At 45.0% G+C, this 25,890-nt stretch overlaps 1 protein-coding gene across 1 annotated transcript in view; it reads left to right on the top strand.

The window, feature by feature from the left end:
- VAT1 (vesicle amine transport 1) overlaps window positions 1-25,890 on the top strand; it is a 204,983-nt gene that overhangs the window by 123,304 nt on the left and 55,789 nt on the right. Inside the window, exon 2 of the mRNA XM_069634196.1 lies at window positions 20,997-21,204. Within this exon, the coding sequence (XP_069490297.1) occupies window positions 20,997-21,204 (208 nt within the window). The remainder of the gene's footprint in view (window positions 1-20,996; window positions 21,205-25,890) is intronic.

Genomic DNA, 25,890 nt, shown 5'->3' with positions numbered 1-25,890 from the left:
CGCCAACTGGCTTCTTTCTATCCAGCAACCCTCGCCAAAGGGTCATAATAACCTTGCCACACTATAGCCTGCCTTGGAGAATGGAGGGCTCCACCACCTTTGCCAATTTAGGTTTTGTCCCAGACAGGATTGAATCAACACTCATGGAGGTCTCATGGAGGTCTCGATGGCCATCGCAAACGGCAACTGGTTTCATAGTCTGGCTTGAACCTCCCAGCAACCATTGACCCTGAAGCCCTCTGTCCTCTGGTCAGGTTTGTCTGGGTGTGGCCAGATTCCCTCTCGTTTGTTACTCTAGAGAGAGATGGTCTCCCTCGGTGAGGACTCTGAATTCTTGCAGAACTGGCTATAGGATGTCTCAAAAAGCCCCTTCAGACAAAATGTGGGACAATCCGTTTCCCTTTCTGTCCTCTTAATTTAATCTTCCCTCGATTTGCAGATTACGTTCGCACTGATCATGTTAATGGTGGGGTGCATTGGTTGTCGTGGTTTGGCTATAGTTCCCTCGCTGGAACCCCCCCCCCACTCTTGTTCCCTCTCTGGACCCCCCCCACTCTTGTTCCCTCGCTGGACCCCTGCCCACTTTTGTTCCCTCCCAAATAGGTAGTCAAACATGTGGTTTTATGGGTTTCACTAACTCTCCCGGTTTTCTACTCCTAGAGGTTTGACTAGCTTCACCATATGAATCTGCCACTTGATTTCCCTCCCGCCCCCCAACTCTTTGCTTAGTGGTTTTGGCCTCCTTTGGCCAAGTCAGTTGGACTTTTATCTGCATATGTCCTAGGATTTCCAAATTGCTGCTTAACCAGCTGCAGGCCCTTAGACCAGCGCTGCAAGAGGTTAGAGAATGCGGGTCTCCCAGTACACCGTCACTGGCGCCCAGCATGTCGGAATTCAACTTAACATTGAGTGTCTGATCCAGGAGCATATTTTTTGTCTGAGGGCATTGGACAACGTTACCAGTTGCCTCACAGAGCATTTAGGAAAAAAGAACTTTAAGCTCTTATTTGCTTGAGGATCTGCACCCCTGCACAGCAGCGCCTCGAGACTGCCTCGGCTATGTACCTGTGGTTAATCCAATCTTTTACTCATTTAATTCTTTAACTCAGTCTATTTAGGAACACAATTTTTCAGTCGTTGACTGACTTTTCACAGACGTTAATATTGTTAGTGACATTATCCAGTCTGAAAGCCATTATAGAAATGTTAGGCTGCCCTGGTGGTGAGCTGTCTCAGGTTCACCATGCATGGATATGCAAGCGATCCCATTGGATGTAGCGCAGGGGTCTGCAGACTTTGGCTTTCGAGATGTTTTGGACTGCAAATCCCATCGGCTAGGGCCGGCATAGTTGATGCTGAGGGATCACAGGTGTAGTCAAAACATCCGGATAGCCACAGGTTGCAGACTTTTACTTGCCCTCTAGGAACTCCTAAGCGGCGCTCTGTTCACTATACACCAAGTCTGTAGCTAGTTTTGCAAGGAACACTAATCCGCCCCCCCCCCCACCTCTCCAATCAAAACTAAGTACCGCAGATGATTTATGCTTTAGCTAAGCACGTGAAGCTATTTTCTGCAGCACCCTCGCCTGTCAATATGGCACACCAACTTGAGCACATTCTTTCTTTGGTCTGTGTAGGCCCATGCATAATGCACTGTTGAAAAGTTCGAAATTGCTAGGAGCCATGCATTTCCTGCTAGCCCTGGAGAGCCTGGTTAGCTTGGCACCAAGAGTTTCCAGGAGCTACTGTTGGCCCCGAGGACATCTGGGCCCACCCAAACATACCTATGACATTAACAGTCTGTATTTGGGAACGTCTACAGAAGCCCTAGAAACCTCTAGAAGACATTTAAAGTGTCACAGATTGCATATAATGGGGCGGGTGTGGGGGGTGCTCTTGGATAAAGGTTCTCCATGGGTAGCCCGGCCTTCTGGTGGTGCCCAATATCCAGCATCTAGTTTTAGATTCTGCTTCTGAAATGGTCATTTCCACCCCTGGGGTGGATCACGCGTGAGTTAGGCACTCCCTTTTTGGCAACGTCTTGACAACTTCTTATCCTGGCATGACCACGTTGGCCCTTAAACCACTTGAGGAAGGTGAATTAGCTAATAGTGGAGTGCTTGGAAACCAGAGGCATCCTGCAAGCACTTTACATCGAATGATCGAATGATCAAATGACCAGAAGGATACTCTGCATGGAAGTGGCTCAATTATCAAACCTTGCTTTTGCAGCCTCCAAATAACGTTAGTCTGCAACAGAGAGAAGGCGGCCATGTTGAAATGAACCATGCGCCATTTGGCAATATCCTTAAATGGTTAATGTAGTCTTGCAGCCGAGCGGTTTTACAATCGAGGCTGTTGTGTAAAAATCAAAAATGTGGGTGGTTCGATCACCATTGCATGGCAGATTGACGTTTGTGTGTGAAACGCTCATTACAGGACTTTGGAAACCCATTCCTGCGAAGTGGCCCTGGTTTTAATAATGGAATGGTTGAGTTTCAGTGAGGCAGACGGTCCATACACGCTTGTTTTGGACTGTTCCCCTTCGCCATAATGCCTGGCGATGGATCTTTGGAATAGTTCTCCTGAACCTGAGCGCCGAGAGACCACTCATGTGGCAGCAGTGCGGGGTACTTCTTGCGCTACAACTCCTGCCTGAACCTCTCTCATTCACAATGGGACCTTCATAATGTATCCTAAGTATAGCCACATTGTATTTTTGTATTGGCTTGTTGGGCAAAGCTATGCCTGGTTTTAGCAATATAAAACCCAGTACATTTCTGTGCACAATAATTGTTTGTACAAATGAGTTTTTGTAAAATGCCTGTTACTTTTTAGATGAAGGAATGCCCTTTATCCTTCCTTGCAAGAAGATGCAATGGGGAGGTGCACGGACCGAGGCTTCCTAACACTGGGTGCGAAGTAAGGGATCGCATAAGGATCCCAATCTCCCAAGTGCATGCAGGGGTGGGCAGGCCTTTTCTCAGTGTTTCTAGGGGGGGAAGGTGGGTGCTGCAATGTTTGTGGTGCAGGGAGCAAAAGGTGGGTTTAGAGTTGCAGGGTAAAACCAGCCATACAGATGAGGGGTGCATCAGTCACTCCCTAAAAATAGGCAAATACTCCCAAAAAGTTAAAATAGGGAGTACAAATACCCCCAACAAAAAATAGGAAACAGACTTTGTACCCCTGCTTTCACCCACACAGCTCCATGGATGTTTCGTCCAGTAACGTCCCATAGGAACAAACTAAACTAGCTGCCTGATCAGAAGTAAAGCTGTAGATTTGAGTAAAGAAATTTACCAAAATAATTCAATTTTCCAGTTAAAAATTACTTTTCCCACTTATAAAAATACTCTCATTGGGAATTCGATACATTTTGACACCCATAAGAAATTTTACTCAACTTTTTTTAAAAAAAAAGCATACAGTACTCCGACTTCCAAATCTTCTCTGGAGAACTGGGTAAAACCTCCAGTGAAGAGAATCCCACCGCCCACAGGAGAAGGTGAGGGGGCACTCCATGAAGGGTTTGAGAAGAGGGGTAAAACCTTCTCAAGTCTGTGTTTCATGCCCATTGAAGGCTGCTTCAAATCGGCCTAAACTCATTTTTGCATGCAGCCTTCAACGGGTAGGTTTTGAACATTGATCCTAAAATAACTCTCAACTTGTGGGCTTGTTGGTGGGATGGAGGGAGTCTGTAAGGTAAGGTGAGGTGAGGAGGGATTAGGTCCTTTGGGGACGCTTGGACGTATGTTAATTCGGATGAGAGCCCAAGATGTGTTCAGATCGCAGCGTTCACAATCTGGGTCAGTTCCCAATGGGCGAGATGAGGCCCAAGAGACGTAGAGAGTTGTAATGGATCAGTGGGGTTGTAAATGATAGGTCTGTGTATTCTGTTTGGGCATAGTGTATGATGTTAGATTTTAGCAGTGAGTTTGTATGGGAAGAGGGAGCATAGACTAACTTTAGGGGGAGGGCAGAAACATGTAGGGTGCCATTTGAGTGAGGGTTAATGGTCACCATCTGAGGGTGAAGACTTTCTGGGATTCAAGAAGGCGGCAGCAGAGCAGCAATTAAGCCATTGGCAAGTGTTAGATTCCAGCCACATCTGGTGATGGACTACTAGGGCCAAATCATGAGTGACGTCTCTTACCCGATCACATGGTCTTATGCTTTGGGCTAGGCGTTTTATCGGGGCTTGGGGATCACAATGGGGCAAACTGGTGCTCTTCACTGCCTGCCCGGACAAAGCTGGCCTGTGTGGGATCTGGTTTGTGAGGGGAACCCTTGGTCAGCTGACCCATTAGGAAGGCACAATCTGATGGAGGGAGAGCGCAGATCTGCTGTCGATGCTGCAAGCCCTCCAACAATCCTCCATGACTATGAACAATTCTGAAACTTTGACTTTAGGAGCAGGGCGGATGACTCTGGATGGGCTCTAAACTAGTCCTTTTTTTGCAACTGATCTTTTCTTCCTCCCAGACTTATCTAAATGGGGCCTATGTGTGGACTTGGGGAGCAAACTATTCCTTTTCCATGAACCATCCATCTGCCTCACTTCCATTAAGAACCAGGCAAGCATAAAACACCAGGGCCGGGTAGACACGGGATCATTGCCCTTCTTGCAAGCTGGGAACATATGGTTTACAAACCATATCCTTGAGGATTCTGGCTTCAGAGGCTTTCTGTGCACACGTGTTGTGGTCAAAGTACAGTCGTCTGCATGGCTGGATTAACATGCAATATTCCGAATCCCTAAAGTGGGAAACGCCACCTTCATCGTGATGCACTCTTCCACAGCCCTGAGCAGCTCATTGAGAGCAGGGTCGCACCAATAGGTTTGTAAGAGCTGTGGCAGAGCACTATAGCCAGACCTAGCAATGGCCACTGTTCACCTCTGCTGCCTCATTGATTGCCTAGCAACTCCGGGAACATACACTGTGTGCCTTGCTTCTGAGGCTGAAATGAGTTGGCAGGCTAAATCTTCTGTTTCCAATCACTTGTAGCTAGGAGATGGAGTGGTGCTAAGTGAGGCAAACCTGAAACTTGTATGTGCGAGCTTCATGTGGAGTGTGTGTGTCTCGATCGTATGAACTGTTACATAACACAATCCATTTGTTCAAATTATTTGGTTTTTGTCGAGTTGATTTTGTTCCACTTCAGCACAAAATGGAAGGGCGGGAAGCAGAGCTTGTGTTCTATATTTTATTTCTGCATTTTTGTCTATCTTGCTAGATGTGAGCTATAGCTGGCCGCAGCCATGAGCCTGGATGTTGGGACCTGATGCAGCTATTGTTATATGGGTGGATGGTACCCCCCCCTCGATAGGAGAGCAGAAAAGGGGTCTCCATTGTTGATGGAACGGAATTCCATTGAAAAGAGACCAGGATGGAAGTGGTTGGGACGGCCCCCAATTGGCAGGAGCCAAGAGCCATTGGGGCGGGGACTCATGGCGTGTAAGAAATGCTGTGATGTGGGCACGCAGAGGGTGATGCTTCGCTAGAGTTGTGATGCATGAGGGTATTCACCCCTTCTCCCACTCCAATTTTTGAGCAATATTTAACAAAAACCTAGTGGAGCCACGTCTTATTTCAAAACACTTAGGATTCAACACACTTAAAACGTGTTTTTAAAAAAGTGCACAAATAGAAGGGAAAAACTACTAAAATGGAGAACTCGTTACTTATAGAATGCTTCCGTTTTATAAAACTTTGCTGCCCATCTTGCCAACCTGGCATGGTGGGAATCGCCAGCAGAGACCGTGCTGTCGACTTCAGCGAGTTCTGGCGGTTCTTGGCATGATCGGATCTTAGTCACTTTTGTGGTTTGCTGGGACGTTGCACGTGACTGCCTAATACACAGGCCACTTATCAGGCTAGCGCGCGGGGGGGGGGAACCTGCACGGAAGGTGGATCCTAAAGTGAGGAATCCTGTTCGTGCTCCTATTTACGGGCAAAGTCGGACGCTGCGTGGGTTGTTTGGCGGAATCCCCTTTGGAACCTGGTCCCAACTAGTTGGTTTCCTCCCATTATTTGGCCTCTGGACAATACCTCCTAAACGGCCATGCTCTTATGTGTTTTAATGCTTTTGGAACTGGGAAGACATTCAGTTGACCTGTAGTCACGAAGGGCAGTGGTCAAAGTGGGTGGGAGCGGTTGGCAGCGGTGCTCCTAGTTTTACCGTTCCTATACTTGTATGTTAAAAAGAAACCATTCCGGAACGATTTCGCTTTAAAATAAGTTTAGGAAGGCGTTGAAAGTTGCGCGTCAGTGCATTGCACTGAACGTTCCCTTAACAGCAGGCGCATCTGTTTGGGGGTTTGTATTGCGCGTGGCATGTCAATGAGGTTTGTGGGGAGCGAGGCCAGCCTGGCAGTGAACATAGTTTCACTGCTTCTTTGCGGACACTTCGACCACTGCACGAGGGTTCATGTGTACGGAAAATGCATTCTAATGACCGATTTGAAACAGATGTACAAATGAGACTAGCAAATGCCCAGTTGTGTCACTATTTTGGCTTCCGGTGAAACTTCTATTGGGGCAGCGGTTCATAAATGAATTGCACATAATGTGTATTATGTGGTACATGGAACACCATGTTTTAGTTCACTGTGGCTCATTTCGTGTGGAGGAAAAACGAATGCGAATGGCTAAATAACTTTTAAATGTGTCGTATTGAAGGCAGGAAGTCCCTGTTGCTTTTCAAGAAACAGCTGACAATGGAACAGTTGAGCTGCCCAGAAAGCTTCTTTTTTTTTTTTTTTGCTGGTAATCTGGCAAGATTTGTGGCTATTGTGATGAAGAGCAGCCTTGCTGCAGTGTCCCGGCGCTGTACAGCAGATGGTCTCTATCGCGACAGTTCCTAAAAGCCCACAAACAACGCATGACTGTTGTATACGAGTACCACGTGTGTGTCTCCCTTGTATTATGCATACATACTAGGCTATACTGAATAGGCCAGTGTAAATTATGCCACCCCCTGCGCGCCAATGCTGCACTCTATAATAGATGAGCATTGTTGCTGAGTTGGTTGTGGGGTATGGGGCCCGCGGTATAAAATGTGATCAGCCTTCCCATGTCGCTTACACTGAAGGCCTGTTTGTCTTTTATTTGTAGGGTGTGTAAGCAGCGCAACAGGGCGCACTCACATTTTTAGTTTAATCTTTTGAGATTATGAAAGGGTAAGAACAAAATAGCCATGAAGATGACAATAGAAACATTAATGATCAGAATGTTAAAGGAGGCAACAAGATGCAACAATCCATAACAATCCATGATCTCGAGTGAGGCCATGGAACGGGCTAGTGATTCATATGCTAGAAAGTCAGCATGCAGAGATCAATTCACGAATCATGGACCGGGGAACGAACAGGGGGCCAGACAGAAAACCGTGCGAAGGGGTAGGGGATGAACACCAATGTAATTCCTGGAATCATTGATTCACGAAACTAAAAAATCTGATAATCAAATATAAAGGCAACGTAAATGCAGTGAAAACTGTAGCAGGTAAAATGTAAACGGCTCAGGAACCATGAGTGGACATACTGAAGTAGTCTAAGTAACTAACGAAATAAGCCCATTTGGCACTGTACTTGGGTATAGCATCAAGGTAGGTAGCCATGCAATGTTCAATTCTTTGCACATGCAAAATATCTCCATTAAAGGATGATGGATGAACATTTGACAAGTATTGGCAGTGATGAGCTTTAGGGCAAGAGCAATGAAAAGATCATAAAGCTTGGCAGAGGCATGTAACTTGATATCGTTGGCAGCAAGGCTACCTCATAAACGATAGAGGGATAATGACAATAAAGAAACTTAAGGAATCTCCATCTCTTGCCAGAACTTGAATACAAAAGGACAATTAAAAAAAAAAAAACATGTGTTTATAGGAAGATGGGGCACCTCCACAGGACCAACACTTACTATCTGCACCTCTCTTGGATTTAGATCATTTCAGGGTGGAAATGAAGGCTCTATTAATGAAGAAGTACAGGTTTTGTGTAATGTTGGCGGAGGTGGAGACGCCCTGGATTCTAGTATATAATAGAGTCCAAGTATGATCATCTAGGACGCAGCCAAGATCGTACTCCCATTTTGAACGCACAAGCCATTTAGTGGTAGGGTGCTCCACATTAGTCATTACATTGTAAAATTTGGCAGCTCTGATATCGGAAGCCATGGTTAAGAGCAGAAGTCGAGAGGCATCAGGCATGAGAATTGTGAAGGTAAAAGACTGAAGTGGGTCTAAACACGCATTGACCAAATTATTATAAAAATTTAAATCCGAAACTGGGATGGAAACCTACTTCTGAGCTATTTGAATGAGAAGGGAGCAGCCATGAACAATCTGATGGCTAAATCTGATGCCTTTTTATTTAACCAAGATTTGCAATATAGAGCCCTTCTATTTATGGTTTTGTTGTATCACAAATGGGGAAAGTTTCTTGGATGGGGTTTTGTTGTGGGGGAAAGAAACAATCTATGGGCAGAGATAGAAGCCTTGATGTTGTCCAAAAATGCCACAGAGAAATGGCTAAAGACTTAAATTAGATCAACCATGTCCCAAGGATGTGCCAATTGTTTTTTCAACTCCTACCAGTAGGGAATGTCAGGATTCAGGAGGGGCAAACCAGCAACAGGACTGTGAGTAGAAATGCAGAGTGATACAATGTAATGTCTGGGAACCTCACCACCACCACCCCCCCCCCCTCATATATGGCTCTCGACTTGCTGGCGCGGCAATTCTTACACTTCCCCCATAAGAAATTGAGGATTGAGATAATGGACTTGGAAATGAGGGAGGTAGAGATACTGGAACTAGTTGCAAAAAATACAGAAAAATGGGGGACAACATAATTTTAATGGGGTTGAGACGACCCCACCTGGATTGGTAGAGAGGAGCCACATTGATGTTAGTTCTTTGAGTCTTTTGACCGATAACGCCACTTTGAGCTTGACGGTATCAATCACAGAGGAAGCAAAGCGAAGACATAAATATTTGAGTCATGGCACCATTTAAACCCAAAAAACTCTAAATCATGTTTACCACAGAAGGAGTTGAAAGGTAATATATTTGATTTTTCCTTGTTAAGCTTATAACCAGATACTAAGGAAAACTGAAGTCTATCCAGTAGATGATGGCGATGAAGTTTGGGATTCTTTACAAGGATTAGAATATCGTCGGCATATGCAGCTATTTTAATGCTTGATTTCCCACAAGAGATCCCAGGGATGTTCCTATCAGATATTATATGTTCTAATAGAGGCTCTAGAGAAAAAATGTAAATAGGATACCAGGGACACTCCTAACTAGTTCCCCTTCGCAAAGAGAAGGATGAGGATTGGCCATTTATACAAATAGCAGATTTGGGACATGAATAAAGAAGCTTGATAAGGGGATGTAGTTTTCACCACAACCATGCCATCGAAGAGATTGAACATGAATTTCCAGTTGACCTGATCAAAGACTTTCTCAGAATCTAGCGCAATAGCTGCATAGCCTTGTTTGTCTTTTATCCTTTGAAACAATATGCAGTGTGACTAGCAGGAGTCTTGCATTCACTGATATGTTCCTGGCTTCGACATAGCCAACTTGATCGGATTTAACCAATGCGGGTAGAGCAGATTCAATTCTGTTAGCAAGAACCTTAGCAAAGATCTTGCTTTCAGCATTAAGGAGAGAGATTTGTCAGAATGGGGTCTTTATCGGCTTTGGCGAATAGAATGAGTAGCGCCTCTGCTTCCCAGAAATGTTCTTCTGGATCCTTCTCAAAGCAGGAGTATGATGTTTTGAGCCTAGGAGTAAGGTAACGGGCAAAATGATTTTTAAATAACTCAATAGAGAATCCATCCAGACAGCAGGCATTCCCTTTACCCAACCCCTTGATGGCACGATTGATCTCGTGAAGTAATATCACAATCCAAATGAGTAGGATCAGTCTGGGGGTATGAAAGCCTACTGATATTGAGAAAGGAATCGATACTAGCGGGAGAGACTGGCTTCGGGGTAAACAAGTCACAATAATAATTGCTTGCAGCAGCTCAAAATGTCATTGGGATTTGTAAGGGTGGTACCAGATTTATCTTTAATGTGTGGGAAGTTTTCTGTTTGGTCTTAAGGTATGAAGCAAGCAATTTGCCAGTTTTATTGGAAGTCTGAAATCTTTTTTTTTTTCTTTTCGAATAAAGCACCTGAAGCAATCTTACTACGCGCTCGCATTTTTAAATATTGGAAGCCGGGCCAGTCCTAGGATGTGCGGGGCCAAGTGCAGCAAGAAGTGTGTGGCCTCTTAATGTGCATGGGGTAACATCACATGAAGTGGTGTCACAGGACGTGACATCACAGGAAGTGAATTACTTGTCCACATTATTCATAATTTCAATATCGACGCAGACTCAGAAATTCCAAGGGTTGGGATCCCCCCAACACAGGGCAATCCAGCCTGCCCCTTCCCCCAAGGGAAATTTCGCTCCCCCAAACCAGTCCTGAGCATCTGTGGGAGGAATGGATCCATGCATAGTTGAATCCGTGACCAGTATCTAATGTTGCATGTGCTCATGAAACCAGGCGATCATGAGTGATCGCCTTCAGTACTAACCACTTTCCACAGCCGTGTATGCAAACTCCCCCAATGTTAAAGAAACCTGCACTAAGCCACAACCCGGTGGTCTGCCTTGCTCCTGTAAAGGCCTGCTAGTGTTTAGCGTGATGTGCCCTGCTGGCAGGGACATCACGATCGCAAAAACAAGTGGCAAAGATAACAGGTGCAGGGTTAGGTCTAGCCATAAAATATCTCAGCAGCATGGCTCTGAAACCGCGCCTAGACTAGCTTTCAATATATATGGATAAGCCTTGTGTATCTCAGTGGGCAGGTGCACCTACGTAACAGATTTGGGTGTAGATCACTCAGTAATTGTATTTCATTCCTAACATTGCCCAACTCAAATCATTTTAATTGCTTTTAAAACGATGAAAGGCTGGGTTTTTTTCAACTTGCGTGTAACACCGGCTACAACTCTGCAGTAGGCACGTTAACCTACCAAGCGGTCTTATAAAATTCAAGCCACAGGAAGCAGATTGGATGGATCACACACGCAACTGAGTATCCCCCAAGCCCTGCTGATCTTTCGGCGGTATCTGCATGGCAAGTCTGCACTTCTATTGTTCATTTAATTTTGATCAACCACGTAAGGATGAAAAATCGATCGTTTGGCCTATGTTTGTTTTAATGGCCTTTAACTTCTAAAGGCAGCTCATTGCTACTCCAAATACCAAGTAGTCCTTTCATCAGCAGCAGTTGTAACCTTTTAGAACTTGGCAGAACCACATCACATGTTCCTATTTTAAGGGTGTTGAGTGCAGTTCATGATGCGCTTAATAATCACTCGTATACATACCTCACAGCCGGCTGGAGCTCATTGTGCGGTGGGCAATGCAGCTTTTTCATTTCCACATCTGTCCGGCTAAAGAGCAATTGGAGTATCGGGGAGGAAATGCTCAAACACAGCCACCAAGTGGCGTGAAACTGCACAAAATGGCGGGCCAGGCTCAGAGCCTCTGACTCGCGTAACATTACTTAACTGCCGATCGGAAGAGGCAGCACCTTCTGCCGCATCTCGCTACAAGGGAAATCGCGCCCCCATCCAGGGCAATCAAGCCCGCCAAGGGAAATGTTGCCTGGACCAAGAAACCGGCCTGACGACACACTGCGTGGGGCCCCCGGAAGCGCAGGGCCAAGTGCAGCCGCACATACACCACACGCCTAGCACCGGCCCTGATTGGAAGCTATCCTGTGCATGGTATGGTAGCAAGACTGATGAGCAAATCCATGGATACTGGTACGCCACTTGGCTGTATACTGCTGTTGTCTCTGCACAGGTGAGAGCGTGCTAATTGGAGTTTTTTTTAATGTTGCCAGATTAGTATTGCAAGTGGGCTTTGGAGGGTGTAGTTTCAGCTGGAGAATGTCCCCCACACTAAATGGTGACCTTCACCAGAATCCCGATTTGCCCAGCGTATGCTTGGTCCGTGTGCTTTTGGACCTTTTTTTGCTTGCAGTAGACACCTGGCCAGGGAAATGCCCATGAGGTCTGAGTGGCGTGCCCGAGTAGCGCTTACTTCATTTCTGGTTGGCTTTAATGCTGCTTTATTCATACAAAAGCTGTAATCTCAAATTGGAGGCTCGCTTACATCCTAAAAACAAAATGAAAACTGTTTTGGGATCTTGCCACTGAGACCACTTTAAGAATAGGAGCCGTTGGAGCGCAGGGGTAGGCGTCAATGGGGTGTAGAAGTTGGTTGCCAAATTAACGGGGCATGAGGAAGCAATGGTCTTTGACACGAGCATCAAATGTTCTCCAGGTCCACTTTATCGAGTAGGTAAAGGGGTTTTGTGTTGGTTTTTGACTCCCTTGATGTTGTATGCAAGTTAATGTAAGTCGGGGAAGAGATGGACTACGTTTTTAGTAATTTTTTAAGTGGAGGCTGAGTTGGCGTTGCATGCTTGAGTGTGTGATATGTACATCCGGACCTCAGTGGTTTGCTATGTGAATTGGGAGGAACAGGGGCTTGGGATTAACTACTTCAGGGTGAATTGAACCTGTTTGCACTGACTTCAGGAGAACCCTGGATAAATCTGTTTTCTGCTAGCGTTAAGCTTGGTTGTAAGGGCAAAGGACTACAGTTCATAGGTATTTTCTAGATCGTTTTGAGCGAGTGGCGAGTTCTGATGAATGCAATCGGTTAGTCTGGCAGTTTTGTTCCAAAGTGGACTCGAGATGTACACTAGTAATGGTGGTAACTAACGTTGCTTGCCAAGTTGAGAGAATAGATTGCTTAAGTCAATGTCGAAATGTGTTCTTATAGCATTTGTACTGGGGTGTAGCATGGAGTGATTTAGGTTTTGGAAGATGGGGACGTTTGCGTTCCATTGGTAGCTGTTGTGTGGCCTTTCTGAGATCAATCGATTGAATGTAATTGGACGACAGTGCACATTTCTCTCGTCTGAAACCATTCCAAGACTCCCATACTCCTTTCATTGGAGACCTCGGACTTTGTTACCAAATGGAAATGCTCCTTCTGTATTAGCAGAATCGGTTGCATGATGTATTTAGGGTTTTTTGTTCACAAACTATAATTTGGCGTGGGGAGGAAGGGGGTGATTGGTGAGGAGTGGCCAGTGGGGCCAAGCGAGTGCTTTCAAAGGTCGCCTCCTGAGTTCTTTCCAGAGGCTAGAGCTACAGTAGGGAGCTTCTACGGAACTCGGAGCTAGGATTCCCTGCCGGGAAGCCTTTTACTGTGGCCTGCCTTTCCCTGCACTCGTTCGTGCCTCGTGACAGTTCACTGCATCAGAAATAGCCCTACTACGGTACAGTGAGTCAATCCAAGCGTGTTGGAGACCATACCCTTTGCATCAGAAGTCCACCCTCGTCATGGTAAGAGCAATAAAGCGGTTCGTGTTTCCTGGATACTGGAGATGATCTGACCAGATGCTCCTTTTTAAAAACAACTTCCGCCTTCTGCAGGGATCAATGTTCCCCCTTATTAAGGTAGACAATGTTAAGTAAAAACGCTATTGCATAGTTGGCAGTGGCTTTTGAGAGTTGCAATCCATTCCATTATCCTGCAGAATGGCTCTTTTTTTTTTTTTTTTTTTTTTTTTTAATTTTTATTTTAAAAAAATGTAAAAAAAAAATGTTGGTTGCTTTTTCTCGCTCAAAATCATGAGGCAGAGGGTCCAATAACGGTGCAGTTTATCATGGAGTCTGCAGGGGCTGCAGCGTTTGCTACCATGCTGGCACAGGCCTTTCTTGGGCCGACTGCTTCGAAGAGCTGCAAGTCCCTGCAGGGAAGCACTTTAGATCCCAGCTGCCTCCACTCGTCCCACCTTCCACAGTTGGGATGTCCTATGGGTTCCTGCTAGGTTTTGCATTCTCACCCAACACTTGTTCTTCCTTTTAGGGTAACATAAGAGTAAATGTTGCATGTCACTTACGGCGTAACACATTTCTCCCCAAAAGACGCATGGCGATTGGCTGGGATTGCTAGGTGTGGTGTGAAGGGATCTCTGGGGAACCATTGGATAGAACTGTTTGGTATTCTGGAAGGTGCTAAAAAAAATTGAAGAGGTGTATTGGAGTGTGGCAAGTTAGATCCTACCTCACCAAAGAAGAGCTTGTAGGTACTTTGGAACAAACAGGGTTATGTGGAATGAGTTGAGCCCTCCCCACTGAGATCTGTGTTGTAACTGGCCTTTCCCTTGCAACCTGCTCAGTGCTTGGAATGTTAGGAGTGACTGACATGGATGGTTGAGTGAATGGTCCCTCCTGTGTGTTCCGATGGTGTCAGTTGAAGATGGGGTCACCGAGCGAGAGGGTGCCGGTGGATGTTGTCCCATAGCTACTTGCCTGATGCCCCTGTGTCATTGTAACCTGTAGCGGAGACTGGAACTCGAGGAAAGAGGTTTCCTGTTCCTATCCCACTCGGTGTCCTCTGTGGCCAAGACCTTGTTACAATACTGGCGACGAGCTGAGAAAACATGCATCAGCTGTGCTGGTGGGAAAGGAAAGGGACAGCAAGGTACAGGGACATCCACTTCCCCAAACCCAGAGGAGACCGCTCTCTAGTTGGAAGGAGTGCTAATCTCCTGGCTGCAAGGAGCAGTGGAGCCTGTGTGTCCCAGTTGGTTTTCAGCGCTGTGAGGGGCAGTTGGGGCCTATGAAGGCCAGCAGTGGCTGCAAGGGCAGCATTGAGGCCGGAAGCCATCTGGGTTTGCATGGGCGGCTAAACCAGGCTCAAGAGTTCCTGGTGAGTATCCTTCTGTTTAAAGTGTGAGGCAAGTGACAGACAGCCATGCAGTTAAGGAGGTGCCTGCAAGTGGCACCCAACGAACTGCTGGTGAGGCATGGGTGCCAGAGGCAGCTGAGTGGGCAAAGTCCCTGCTGGTCCCTTGAGGCACAGCTGCAAGGGACAGCTTGTTGCATCGGGTCATACCTGACTGGAGTAAGGACCACAGCTGACATGTCTGGTTGGTTGGAGCTGCTTGTTTGGTGGCCGTGGTTCTGGCAACAGTAGGGGTGGTGGTGGGGGAGTGACTTGGGCTCCGTGCCCGGGGTTGTTTTGGTCCCCGGTGGGACGTGCTCCTGGTCATCCTTGGAAGGGAGCGTTGTTCCATGCAGCAGCCGGGGTGGAATGATTACGTCACTGGCGTCGTTGACAACGGCTGAGTGGCCCTTGGCACCTCACGCTCTGAGGTCCTGTATGTGGGACCAGGGTCGGAGGGGATATTGTTCCTTGATGGTGCTATTGTATCCAAGAGCAGAGCCGTGCTGTGGCTGATAGAGGGGTACGTATGCCTCGCAGGAGCCTCAGCGGTTTACACGATGCGGTTTCGTCATGGGATTCCAGGGACGTGTCATTTAGGCGCACCAAGGACTATATAATGCATGCCCTAAAGGTACTGGTTGGGGCGGGGGTTGTTTTGACTTTTGCTGTTGTAGGCTGCAAAATGGGCCACTTACTTGTTATACTGGAGTGGAGGCCTACATGACAATGGAGTAGCGGCGTTGTAGCAGCTTTTAGTTATCCTAATCTTGCCTTGTGATGCAAGGCCTCTTCTGCTGAGCAGTGAAGGATGCAGTGTTGATGCACTATTCTGTCCTTCACATTATGTTTGTGTTGTGAGGTCTGTGTCGTTGGGTGCTGCTTTGGAGCGTTGTGCCGGCGGTATCAGTTTGAGGAAGTTGTGGCCTCTGTTTAGTGACATTAAAGCATTAACAAGTTATTTGGAACAGTGCTCTTTGTTAATGTATTTGCTGTTTAACCATAGTTTTTCTCCACAGCTTGGACATTTTAAACTGTGGTTGGGCCATGGACTAGTGCCTAGTTAAACGTACGAATTTTGCCAACCAATCTAAAAAGCCCAATGTTTGCCATGTAATTACTATTTTGCTAGTTTGTGGATTTGTTGGCCGACAATTTTGGGGTCTGTTGACTTGTTTGTGTTCGGCGCTGTTGGCGTGTGCAGTTAATATATGCGATTGGGACTTTGGTTCTGTTTCTGTACTTGTGGAAGTTTGACCCATGGATCCAGTTGGTGTGTATCTTTGGGGCGTTGGGACACAGGCGAGCTAGGTGTGCGTTATCAAGGGGTGTTGATAGCAAGGTGTTGGGAATGTTGGATGTTGTAGCGAGTGTGCGCTGGAGACTCCGTGCCTTCTTTGTGGTCAGAGTTGGCACATGTAAATGTGACTAGGTTTTGGTCTGTGGCCAATACCTCAGTCCAATACTTTCAATCAAGCAGGGGCTCGAACTGGTCTACTGCCTTTCCTTTCGGCGGTAACCACTTAAAAGATTACTCAATTTAGTAAGTAATTTACAGTGCAAAAAACAATTTTGTTTAAAGTTGTATATATACATTTTTTTTTGGTTGAGATTTTGTCTGACGGATGTGACAAAGTACCACAAGAAGTTTCTTGGCCGTATGGGGTCATTGAACTAAATGTGACTTGCAATCCTTTTCTAGTACAGCTGGGGGTGATATATAACTTGGCAGTTTCTTATCTCAATTCAACCTTGAACACCTGAAACCAATCAGCCTCCCTAATTGCTGAGGCATGAAAGCATGCAAGGAGGAGAAATTCTTTGGACTGTTATTGCATCTGGGACCCAGAGTTGCACCCCTGCCACCCTTCTTTTTGCCTTCACAAATACGTGAAAACTATTGGCTACACGTGCCTAATCTCCCCCACCCAACTCCCTATTGAGGGTTCACATTGAAATTGGGGGTGAGTTGGGATCCTGGCTGGTTATACACTACAGCTACCAGAATTCCTTGCTGCTATAGACTGGTACTTCCCAGAGGGATTCAACCCTGAACACCTGAAACCAATCTGCCTTCCCAATGATTTCTGAGGCATGAAAGAGCACTAGAAGGATAAGATCTTTGGACTTTTGAGCAGATGCTGCTGGGACTCAGAGTTGCGCCCCTACAACCCCTCTTTTTGCTTGTTAATACTGCTTTTTTTTCTCACCCCACCCCCATTTTCCATTAGTTTTAGTTCTTATTATGAGCACCCAAACAAAATGATTGTGTATCCAATGGTTCTTTTTGGGAAAGGTGTTGGGCAGGGGGCCTAAACATTTATTGGCCCAAAAATATCTACACAAGCTGGGCACAATTGGAACAAGCATTGGCAATGCCAACAGTTTGGGATTTTGTGTAGGCTTGGGAAAGGCACTTGCCAGACACTGCATTAGTGGTATTAACTGGCCATTGATGGTAGCAGGTGCAAAATGGTGCAAGTTGCTGGACTTCTAATAGCAGTGGCTGGCAAATGCCGAATACTTGGACACAAGCCAGAACTATTGGCTTTGTCAGTGCTTGTTTTCAATAGGGCTTAAGTGAAACGCACACTCGGTGTGAAGGCAGACTTTAAGACATTTTTATCACACCAGTAGCGGGTTTACAACTCTCAGACTTCGTAAATAAAAAACAATGGCAGGCACTTTGAGTGCAAAGTTTGATGGTAAGGCTTAATTAAAGCGAGCTCAGGGTTCCCATGAAGAGGTGCTTTGGGAGGGGCAGGAACTGACCATAGGGAATTTGCATGGCCATGGAAATGTACAGTCAATAGGTGGGTGGATGGCCAAACCACCCCTGCAAGCAATGTCCCTCATATGCCATTGCTCGTTATCTAATAGTTTCAGTTTACAGATGTCACTTGTGACACAATAGCCCAACTGAAAAGGGGCTCTAGGAATTCACCAGTTTCCTTCTCTGGGAAAGGCGCTGGTCATATGCCCGAGTGGATCCAGAGGGGACAAGTTGTTTTTGGTAGGTGGCTTAGCGGCAGGGAGGGTGAATAAGATTTGGTCTTCTACTGCTGGATTTGGTGCGTCTTCTGAGCAAAATGATTGGCCGCTATTATGTTTTTTCTTCCCCACAGGGTCCAGTTTTCTTTTTCGCCCTGAGGAAGGCAACTATACCCATCTAGAATCGTTTGCCAGACAGGTGGCTCTTTTGCCGAAACGTGTAGAAGATGTCTTATTAGCTTTTGTTTTGCTTTTTGGTCTTTCTTTAATTGAGTTACGTAGGCAGTCCTGTCAATTAAAATAGGAAAACTTTGTTAACTGAAAAATTGAAAAGTTCATCAATTCAAGAATTGCTTGAATTTAAGTAAATACCTGGAGTTGACATTTATTTACTGTTCATTTTTCTGTTAACCACTTGATTGTGATGAACAAAGTGTTTGTTCAAACTTGTTTTCTGATTTTCTGTTTTATTGTCTTACTTTAGATTTAACTATTCTTAAAACTGTTTCCCCCATTTTATGGTCTTTGAAACACAAGCAATACATTTCACCTTTTTCTTTCTTATCAAGAGATTGTCTTGACTGCTTTCAGAGTGTGCTACAGCCATCAATTTGTTTTTTAGTGATATCAGCTTGATGCACTTAATAACCAATTACTACCAAAAGTTCTCTTAAAGTAAATGGTATAGCAGTGTGGACTCTAGTGTTCTTTTGTCCAGTTGTAGTCCCATTCCACTACTGCTTTTGGGACACTCCCCCCTCCTGTTTTTTAAAGCTATGCCTGCGTAGTGCATGATTGGCTGCTATGCCTGCCTAGTGCTTTTTTACTTATTGCTGTGCCTTCTCGCCAGTGGTAATTGAGCAGTAATACAGCACTTGGTAGACCATACTGGATGGCAACTGCGCTCTGCCCAAGAAAATGGCCCAGAGCAAAGCTTCTAGATAAGTCTAGGGTGCTCAAGATCAGCTGCTGAAACTGGCCGCGACGTGCATATGACCCATGGTCGCTCAAAAGATCTACCAGTTAGCTGGCTGCCGTGGAAGTTGGCATCGGAAGTGCATGTGGTGCCACTTGCATTTCCATGGCAATGCAGCACTCTGCTGGTGATTGGCAGGCAGCTGTGAGGGAGAAGAGTGGAGGTGAGGACCAGGTACATTGTCTTAGTTTGAGAGTGCAATTTGTGGAGCGTTTGCAGATGGAAGCCGCACTTGGCTATCTCCGAATGCTAGGCTAGCTCTGAATGCTAACGATCAATGTGTCCTCAGGAACTGGTTTGGCCCCGTGGTGCGAAGATGTTGCTTAAGGCTGGTCAGTGATTCGGTTTAAATGGATTACATGCAATCGGACTTTACAACAGGTTTATAATAAATACTGTTTTTGGAGGTTAAGCTCCCATGGGACATAATACACCTTTGAGTTTTAAGGCTAGAGTAAGTTAAAGAGCAATCTGTGGCCTTGTCATGGGCCTAGTTGATGACTAAGTTCAGACAGTGTTTGGGTTATTGAATGGAGTATTTTTTTCCAACCCTTAATGTTAATTGCTAGGTATATTAAAATGTACGAAGTTTCATGTAAACTAATTTGTGGTTTGGAGCAGTGTAATAAAACACAGAACCACAAACATATGTTCATGATAAAGTATTGGGTAAAGCCACATGGGTTGAGGCAAGAAAGGTAACGGAGGGTTAAGAACGTACCTCAAACATTTTCCAGTTCTGTACATTTTTTTTTAAAGACTTCAAAGAAATGTACTCTTGTTAAAAACACAACTACCACGTCCAAAATATAGAAGGTTTTGTTTTATTAAATGTTATGTTGATTTATACCGCAACACCACTACCACCCAGGAGCAGACTCCAAGGGCTCACGTGGCTCTGCAAGTAAGAGGACAGGGTTGTGAGGGAAGAGTGATAGGATGGGTCCAGAACCAGGCGAAACTGGCGTGTTGGCTTGCAGATGGTTGTTTGTGTGCACTGGCTTTTTGTATCTGTATGGGTAAGGTTCAATGCATGGGTTGTTTCTAGGACTGTTATGCAGGAGTGTCCAATGTTGTGAACATTGGATGGTATTTCAGGTTGTGCGATTGGCTTAATGTATCCGTATGGGTAAGGTCCAGTGTGAAATTGATATGCCAGTAAATTTGTGGATATCTGGGAATAATTACTGCCTATGGTAAGATGTTTTTGGTGCACCGGATGGTGGTTTCCAAACCGCTGTTCGAGCAGGACTTCCCTGGCAGCTATCTTTTTGAATTTCTGTTCCCGAAACGCTGGTGTTTCGGGAACAGAAAAAAAAATAGGCCCCCCGTGTTATGGGCCGGGGTACTAAGCAATAAGCCCCGTAAACCCAGGCACTAAAAGCATTTTTCTTTCTCTTCCAAAATGCAAGCATTTTGGAACAGAAAAGTTTACAAAATGGCCGCTGGGGAAGGGAAAACTAAGTGCTCTTTGCCTTTCCATGGAGGCCATTGAAAACAATAAAAAAAAGTAAACGAGGCAGCCGAAGACTTGCCTGATTCCCCAGCGAGGGGAGATGGCGGGCGCCAGCCCAGAGGATCAGGGCGGTGGGATTACTGTCTGGAAACGCCTGCATTCTGAGTCTACCCATTGATTGTGAGGCGCCACCCCCCCCCCCCCCTGTCCGGGTACTATCATGCATAATTTCCCCACATATAATGTTAAAGTTATAACACATTAGTGGCATACTGTAGAATACTACTTATGAACATATTCCACTTCCTAAAGTGCATGGATGTATGGTTTTACATTTCTTCTTTCCCAATCCACCGCTCGTCCCCCAACCCAGCAAGAAATGCCAACGAGACCCGCAACTTTGCCACGTTACCTGTAGACTGATTTTTGAGGAAGGGTAGGACTGATATTTCGGGGGCTACGCGTTTGTCTTGGAAGCAAGACAACGCAGCGCAACACAGGTTTGAATAAAGATCCCACGCTTAGAAACCACTCGTTGGTATTAAGCGTGTTATAAGTGATCCGATTGTAATTTGGGGTCCTCCATACAAACCATTTACATGAACGTAAAACGGAATGAAATGCTGGAAAATGAGAGCACTGCAGTATTCCAAAGAATCTTTAAAGTGCTAATAGAACAGGAACAGCACTTTGTATTCTTTAAATTGTGATTTCCTTGCATATATCATAATGCTATTCACCATTTTTCAGGTTGGGGACAAGGTGATGGTGCTGAACCGGTCGGGGTTGTGGCAGGAGTTGGTCACTGTCCAGGCCAGTCACACCTTCATCATGCCAGAAGAAATGAGCTTCGAGGAAGCGGCGGCCTTTCTGGTGAACTACATCACAGCCTACATGATTATCTTCGACTTTGGAAACCTACGGCCCAACCAGAACATTCTTGTTCACATGGCAGCAGGTAACATTTCTCTTGTGGTTGTTTTTTCTTCAAAGTTTCTGTTAAGCAGCTGAATGGCCCACTCGCCCCTAGGATGCACATGGCCTATACAGAATAGTTTTTGCTCTTCGGAGCAGAGTGGGGCATGGTCCCTGGAACTTGCAGAAGGCACTGGGAGGGCCACATCACATTGGCCCACCAAATGAGCTATATACTGAAAAAACTTTGTTAAAGGGACATTATGGTTATGTTGGACTAATAACCTATGAAGTTCAAAGAAAAACTTTGTTAAAGGGATGTTATGGTTTCGAGTAAAATCGAAAACCCCCAGAAATTTGCCAGTTCTGGTAAGCTAAACAACAAAACTAGCGCCACCACTTTGTACTGCTAAGACCAACACCCAGGACATCAAAGATGCCATCACAAATGTCACTGATGACATCACATGTGAAATACATTTTGATGAAGAGTCCCTACAAGGAGTTGTGTTTATATTGTTGGTAACAAGATGTCAGGGGTGATCGGGAGACCGATCATGAACTACTTAATCTATTAAAGAATGTACTCATCTAATATCGTATTGGAGTGTTGTTAATACAGAAACCTAATCCTATATAAACATAGGCAATGACTGCAGCATGCACCATAGAAGTACAGTATTTATAATCTTGTAATTTTGGATAGTACAATAATGAATGCTACCTTATAAGTTTTGAGTAATGTAAACATGTAATAACTAGCTAACAATTCAAGACTTGAAGCACTTGTGCTGGTACAAACAATACATTTGAAGAACCACAATGCATTCAAGTCAGAGGCACATACAGGGAAACTAAAGTAAAGAAGAAAAACTGCATCATCAGAAAATGTTAATGACATTAAAGTTTATCTTCATGTATACAAATGAATTGTGTTTTGAGGCCTGCTCATTTCCCCATGTATGTGCACCATGAGCTGAGACCAAACCCTAAGGAAAGTACTCGAACATATGACAAGTTTAACGTCTAGATATAAAGCACCTTTTTCAATTTTATTATTCTGACTGCCAGTGAACAAAACCACCTGGCCTATATGTCAAACAAAAACAAGTGGCCCAGATATGTGATGTCATCAATGACATTTGATATCTTTAATGTCCTGGGTGTTATTCTTAGCAGTGCACCGTGGTGGCGTGAGTTATGGTTGTTTAGCTTACCATAACTGGTGAATTTCTGGAGTTTTTCGATTTTACTTGAAACCATAACGTCCCTTTAACAAAGTTTTTTTTTTTTAGTGAATTTCATAGGTTTTTACCAGCTCATGCTATTTTACTACAACTTACTAATATCATACTTACCCAATATAGCAATGTTTGTGTCCAATTTACAAAGTGTGACCTTAAAACTCTGCCATTTCCCACCTTCTGGAATCATTTTTAACACTTCCCACACTTTTTGCAACTAGTTTTGCATCCGTAGACGTCTACGAACATCTGATTTCATAGCGGACCTTCTGGACAGTGCCACATGACCATACACTGGCACGTGGCATGATGACCTGTCCGAGAACCCGTCCGCACTTCACAATCAGATCTCTGTTTAGCGGACAGTTCAGAACCGCATTTTCTACTGATCTAGGACCTTTCAACTTCAAAATTTCCCTTGCACAGCTCCAACACCTATTCCTACTCCTTATCCATTAACAATCTAGTACACAGTACATACTTGTAGCAAAACTGCTATTTATCTTAAAATGGCATCAGCTAATGCCATCCCTCCTCCCCAAGAGCCACCACCACTGCTATAATCAAGGGGCATGAGAAACAGTGCTCCCTAACTTAGAAATAACACAAGCGCAACATTTTCCCTTGACCACCTACCCCTCCAAATTAGTGTTTGGTTCCTCTTCCCTCATTTCCCTCCCCCACCTTTCGTTCACAGCTCTCCCGCCAAAAAAAATACATCCAAAAACAGACCTATTCCTTTAAGAACCACCTTTCACAGTTAAGAAATAGAACAAAAAAAATGTATAAACTCCATCTACTTTATATTTCTCAGTAAAGTACATACTCAATAAGATTTTCCAACATTTCCATTTTGTGTTATTCTAATGGGAATATCGGGGTGTTAATCCTCAGTTCCAGGGACTGGAACGGTGGATACTGGCCCAGCAGGCCAAGTTATCAGCCCAAGCAAAGCGAGGGTGGAAAACGAGGTCTCTGGACCATTATCCCCCCCATTTCAGCCCCTAAAATGGGGGATCCAGGCCATTAGCACCCTAGGTTCCCAAAGCGGGAACCCGGGGTGCTAAAATAGAGGATTTTTCAATTTCGAATAACTTTACCACAAAGCCAGTCCCAGGTAGACATGGCCACTTTAATCCTATGTTTTGTCCCTTGTGGTCATGGCCAGTAGTCAGATTTTCCGGATCATGACCTTTGACCCGGACAATCTGGCCACTGCCCAAGGCCACAGGCTACCCCTCAGTCACTAAAGGTATACTGCTATTTTTTTGTAGCTACATTATGACACTTGTCAAATAATAAAACGCTGGCACATTTGCAAAACCATGCCTGTAGGTCCTTGCCAATGCTCCTTACGCAAGTTTGCTGGAAATCCACCCATGTTTTATTTTTTCAAAAGTGTCAAATGTATGCACATACAATTGTCATATAACTTAGCCCCGACTTGACAAAATCCATTCAGACTTTACGAAAACGCCTACATCTATGATCTGTTTTCAAACAGTTTGTGTAGATTTGCAAATGCAACCACATTTCTAAGCCTTTACAATATTTTGGGACCCCCCCCCCCCCTCATGACAGAATCCCACGAAACTTTGCATACTCACTCAGAATCAGGTCCAAAATATACATGCACAATTTCATGCAGTTCAATTATGTGGTGCCAAAGTTATAAGCCGTCAAAGAACTGCATTTCACCAACCCTGTAATGCTGAAGTGTCCGAACTTTTCAGGACTGTTGGCGAACATCCGAACTGTTTGCGGACTTTAGCAGCAAAAAACACTTTTTTTGCTTCTTGCAGCCATATCCCATCCCATCCTCATCACCCCTCATCTCCCAGAGATTATTTGATAAGTTTGATAAGTGCAATGCTGTGTTTTTTTTAAATGTTTTTACCACGATGTCTGCGGCCGCTGTCCGTGAATCCAAGATGGCGGGCGTTTCCAAAAATCTGATGCACTTCATGCTCTTCACCATCCAATCAGCGAACACGTTGAATGTCCGCGGACATGACGCAAGCCGATTAACCAATCGGTGTTGTGTCCGCAGAGCGAACAGGCAAGTGTGTCCACGGACCGGACATAGATATCACTAATTTTTTGTGACCACCTTTTTGGTCGTTTAAAAAAAAAAAGCTACCAGACAGATTTTCACCAAGTTTACAAAGGCACGCTTTTGGGGCCAAGCCACTGCTCCTGCCGCAAATTTGGTGAAAATCCGACCAGCGGTTTTGGCTATAGGCGTGAGCATATATTTTATTTTTTACCCCCATTCAGTCTTTGGGAAAAAAGAAATGTTGGGACCCCCCCCCCTATAACTTTGCCCCCCCGGACCAAACCTCACCAAACTTAGCAAAACAATTCAGAGTGGGCCATATACTTTTGCAAAGTTTGGTGTGGATTCGTCCAGGGGGGACGAAGATATAAGCCGCACAAAAAATGTTCTTCCTATGGGTTTAGCAACTTAACCATAACTACACGGTCATTACCGTGGGCGTGTAAAAAAAAAAATATATATATATTCTCCACACTTCATTTGGTGTGCCAATGTGACGTGGCCCCCAGTGCCTTCTGCATGTGTCTATATATATATATATATATATATATATATATATATATATATATATATTTTTTTTTTTTTTTTAAATGTTGTCCAGTCTGCATTTCACTGATTGGATTCTCGTGCTGATGAATTGGGACACAGCATATCAGTTAATAGTAACCCAGTTCTAGTGTTTGTGGTACTTCAAAATGGGTGGTGGCAAGTGGTACATGAGCTGGGATCTAATCCAGTAGACGTGTCGGAACACTTGCACGCAGTGGCCAATCAGATACGCCACTTTCTGAATAGCTTGTGCTCTTGATTGGCTGTTGCACTTGTCGGGGCGGAGTATACTAGAGTGGCCGCCTTTTGATAGGCAGCAATAGCATTCAGTATCCCAAGCACTCGAGCTATAGCGGACAGTCCTGGTGGGGCGGACTCCAATTTTAACAATTAGAAGGGAGTCTGGCAGTGAAGCTAATCAGTCCTCTAGATAATATTACTGTTTTAAGCTGTATGCACTCTCTTCTCGGTTTCTCAGTTTTGTATGAATTTTGTCACTACATTTGAAATGTTGTCACACTGGATTGCATCTAAATTGTAGTTTATGCAAATTCCAATCTATAAAATGTGATGTGCCACAAGCCCAGTCGGGTCTAGATTTCACAGCCGATGTCTGTATCCTTTCAGTGACCCAAGCACTTTGATTTGTCTTGATTTAAATTGCATTCCTATTTGCAATACCAGGTGTTAGTTTGCAGCATAATGGCGTGCACACTGTGAAGGCTTAGTGGCATAGATGCAAGGTGCAAAAGTCTGACCAATCTCCACTGCTCACCCCCATCTCATCCCAATTCCACTTACAGATGGCTGGCTCGCCTCCATGTCTGCAGCGGTGATGGCTGGCCTGTATTCTCTGCGCTGGTGGAACCGGGGAAGTGTG

The sequence above is a fragment of the Ambystoma mexicanum genome, chromosome 13 (genome assembly GCF_040938575.1).
Source record: "Ambystoma mexicanum isolate Mex_15411 chromosome 13, UKY_AmexF1_1, whole genome shotgun sequence".
Lineage (NCBI taxonomy): Eukaryota > Metazoa > Chordata > Amphibia > Caudata > Ambystomatidae > Ambystoma > Ambystoma mexicanum.
The sequence above is the reverse complement of the archived record's forward strand: the minus strand, read 5'-3'. Positions and strand labels throughout refer to the sequence as shown.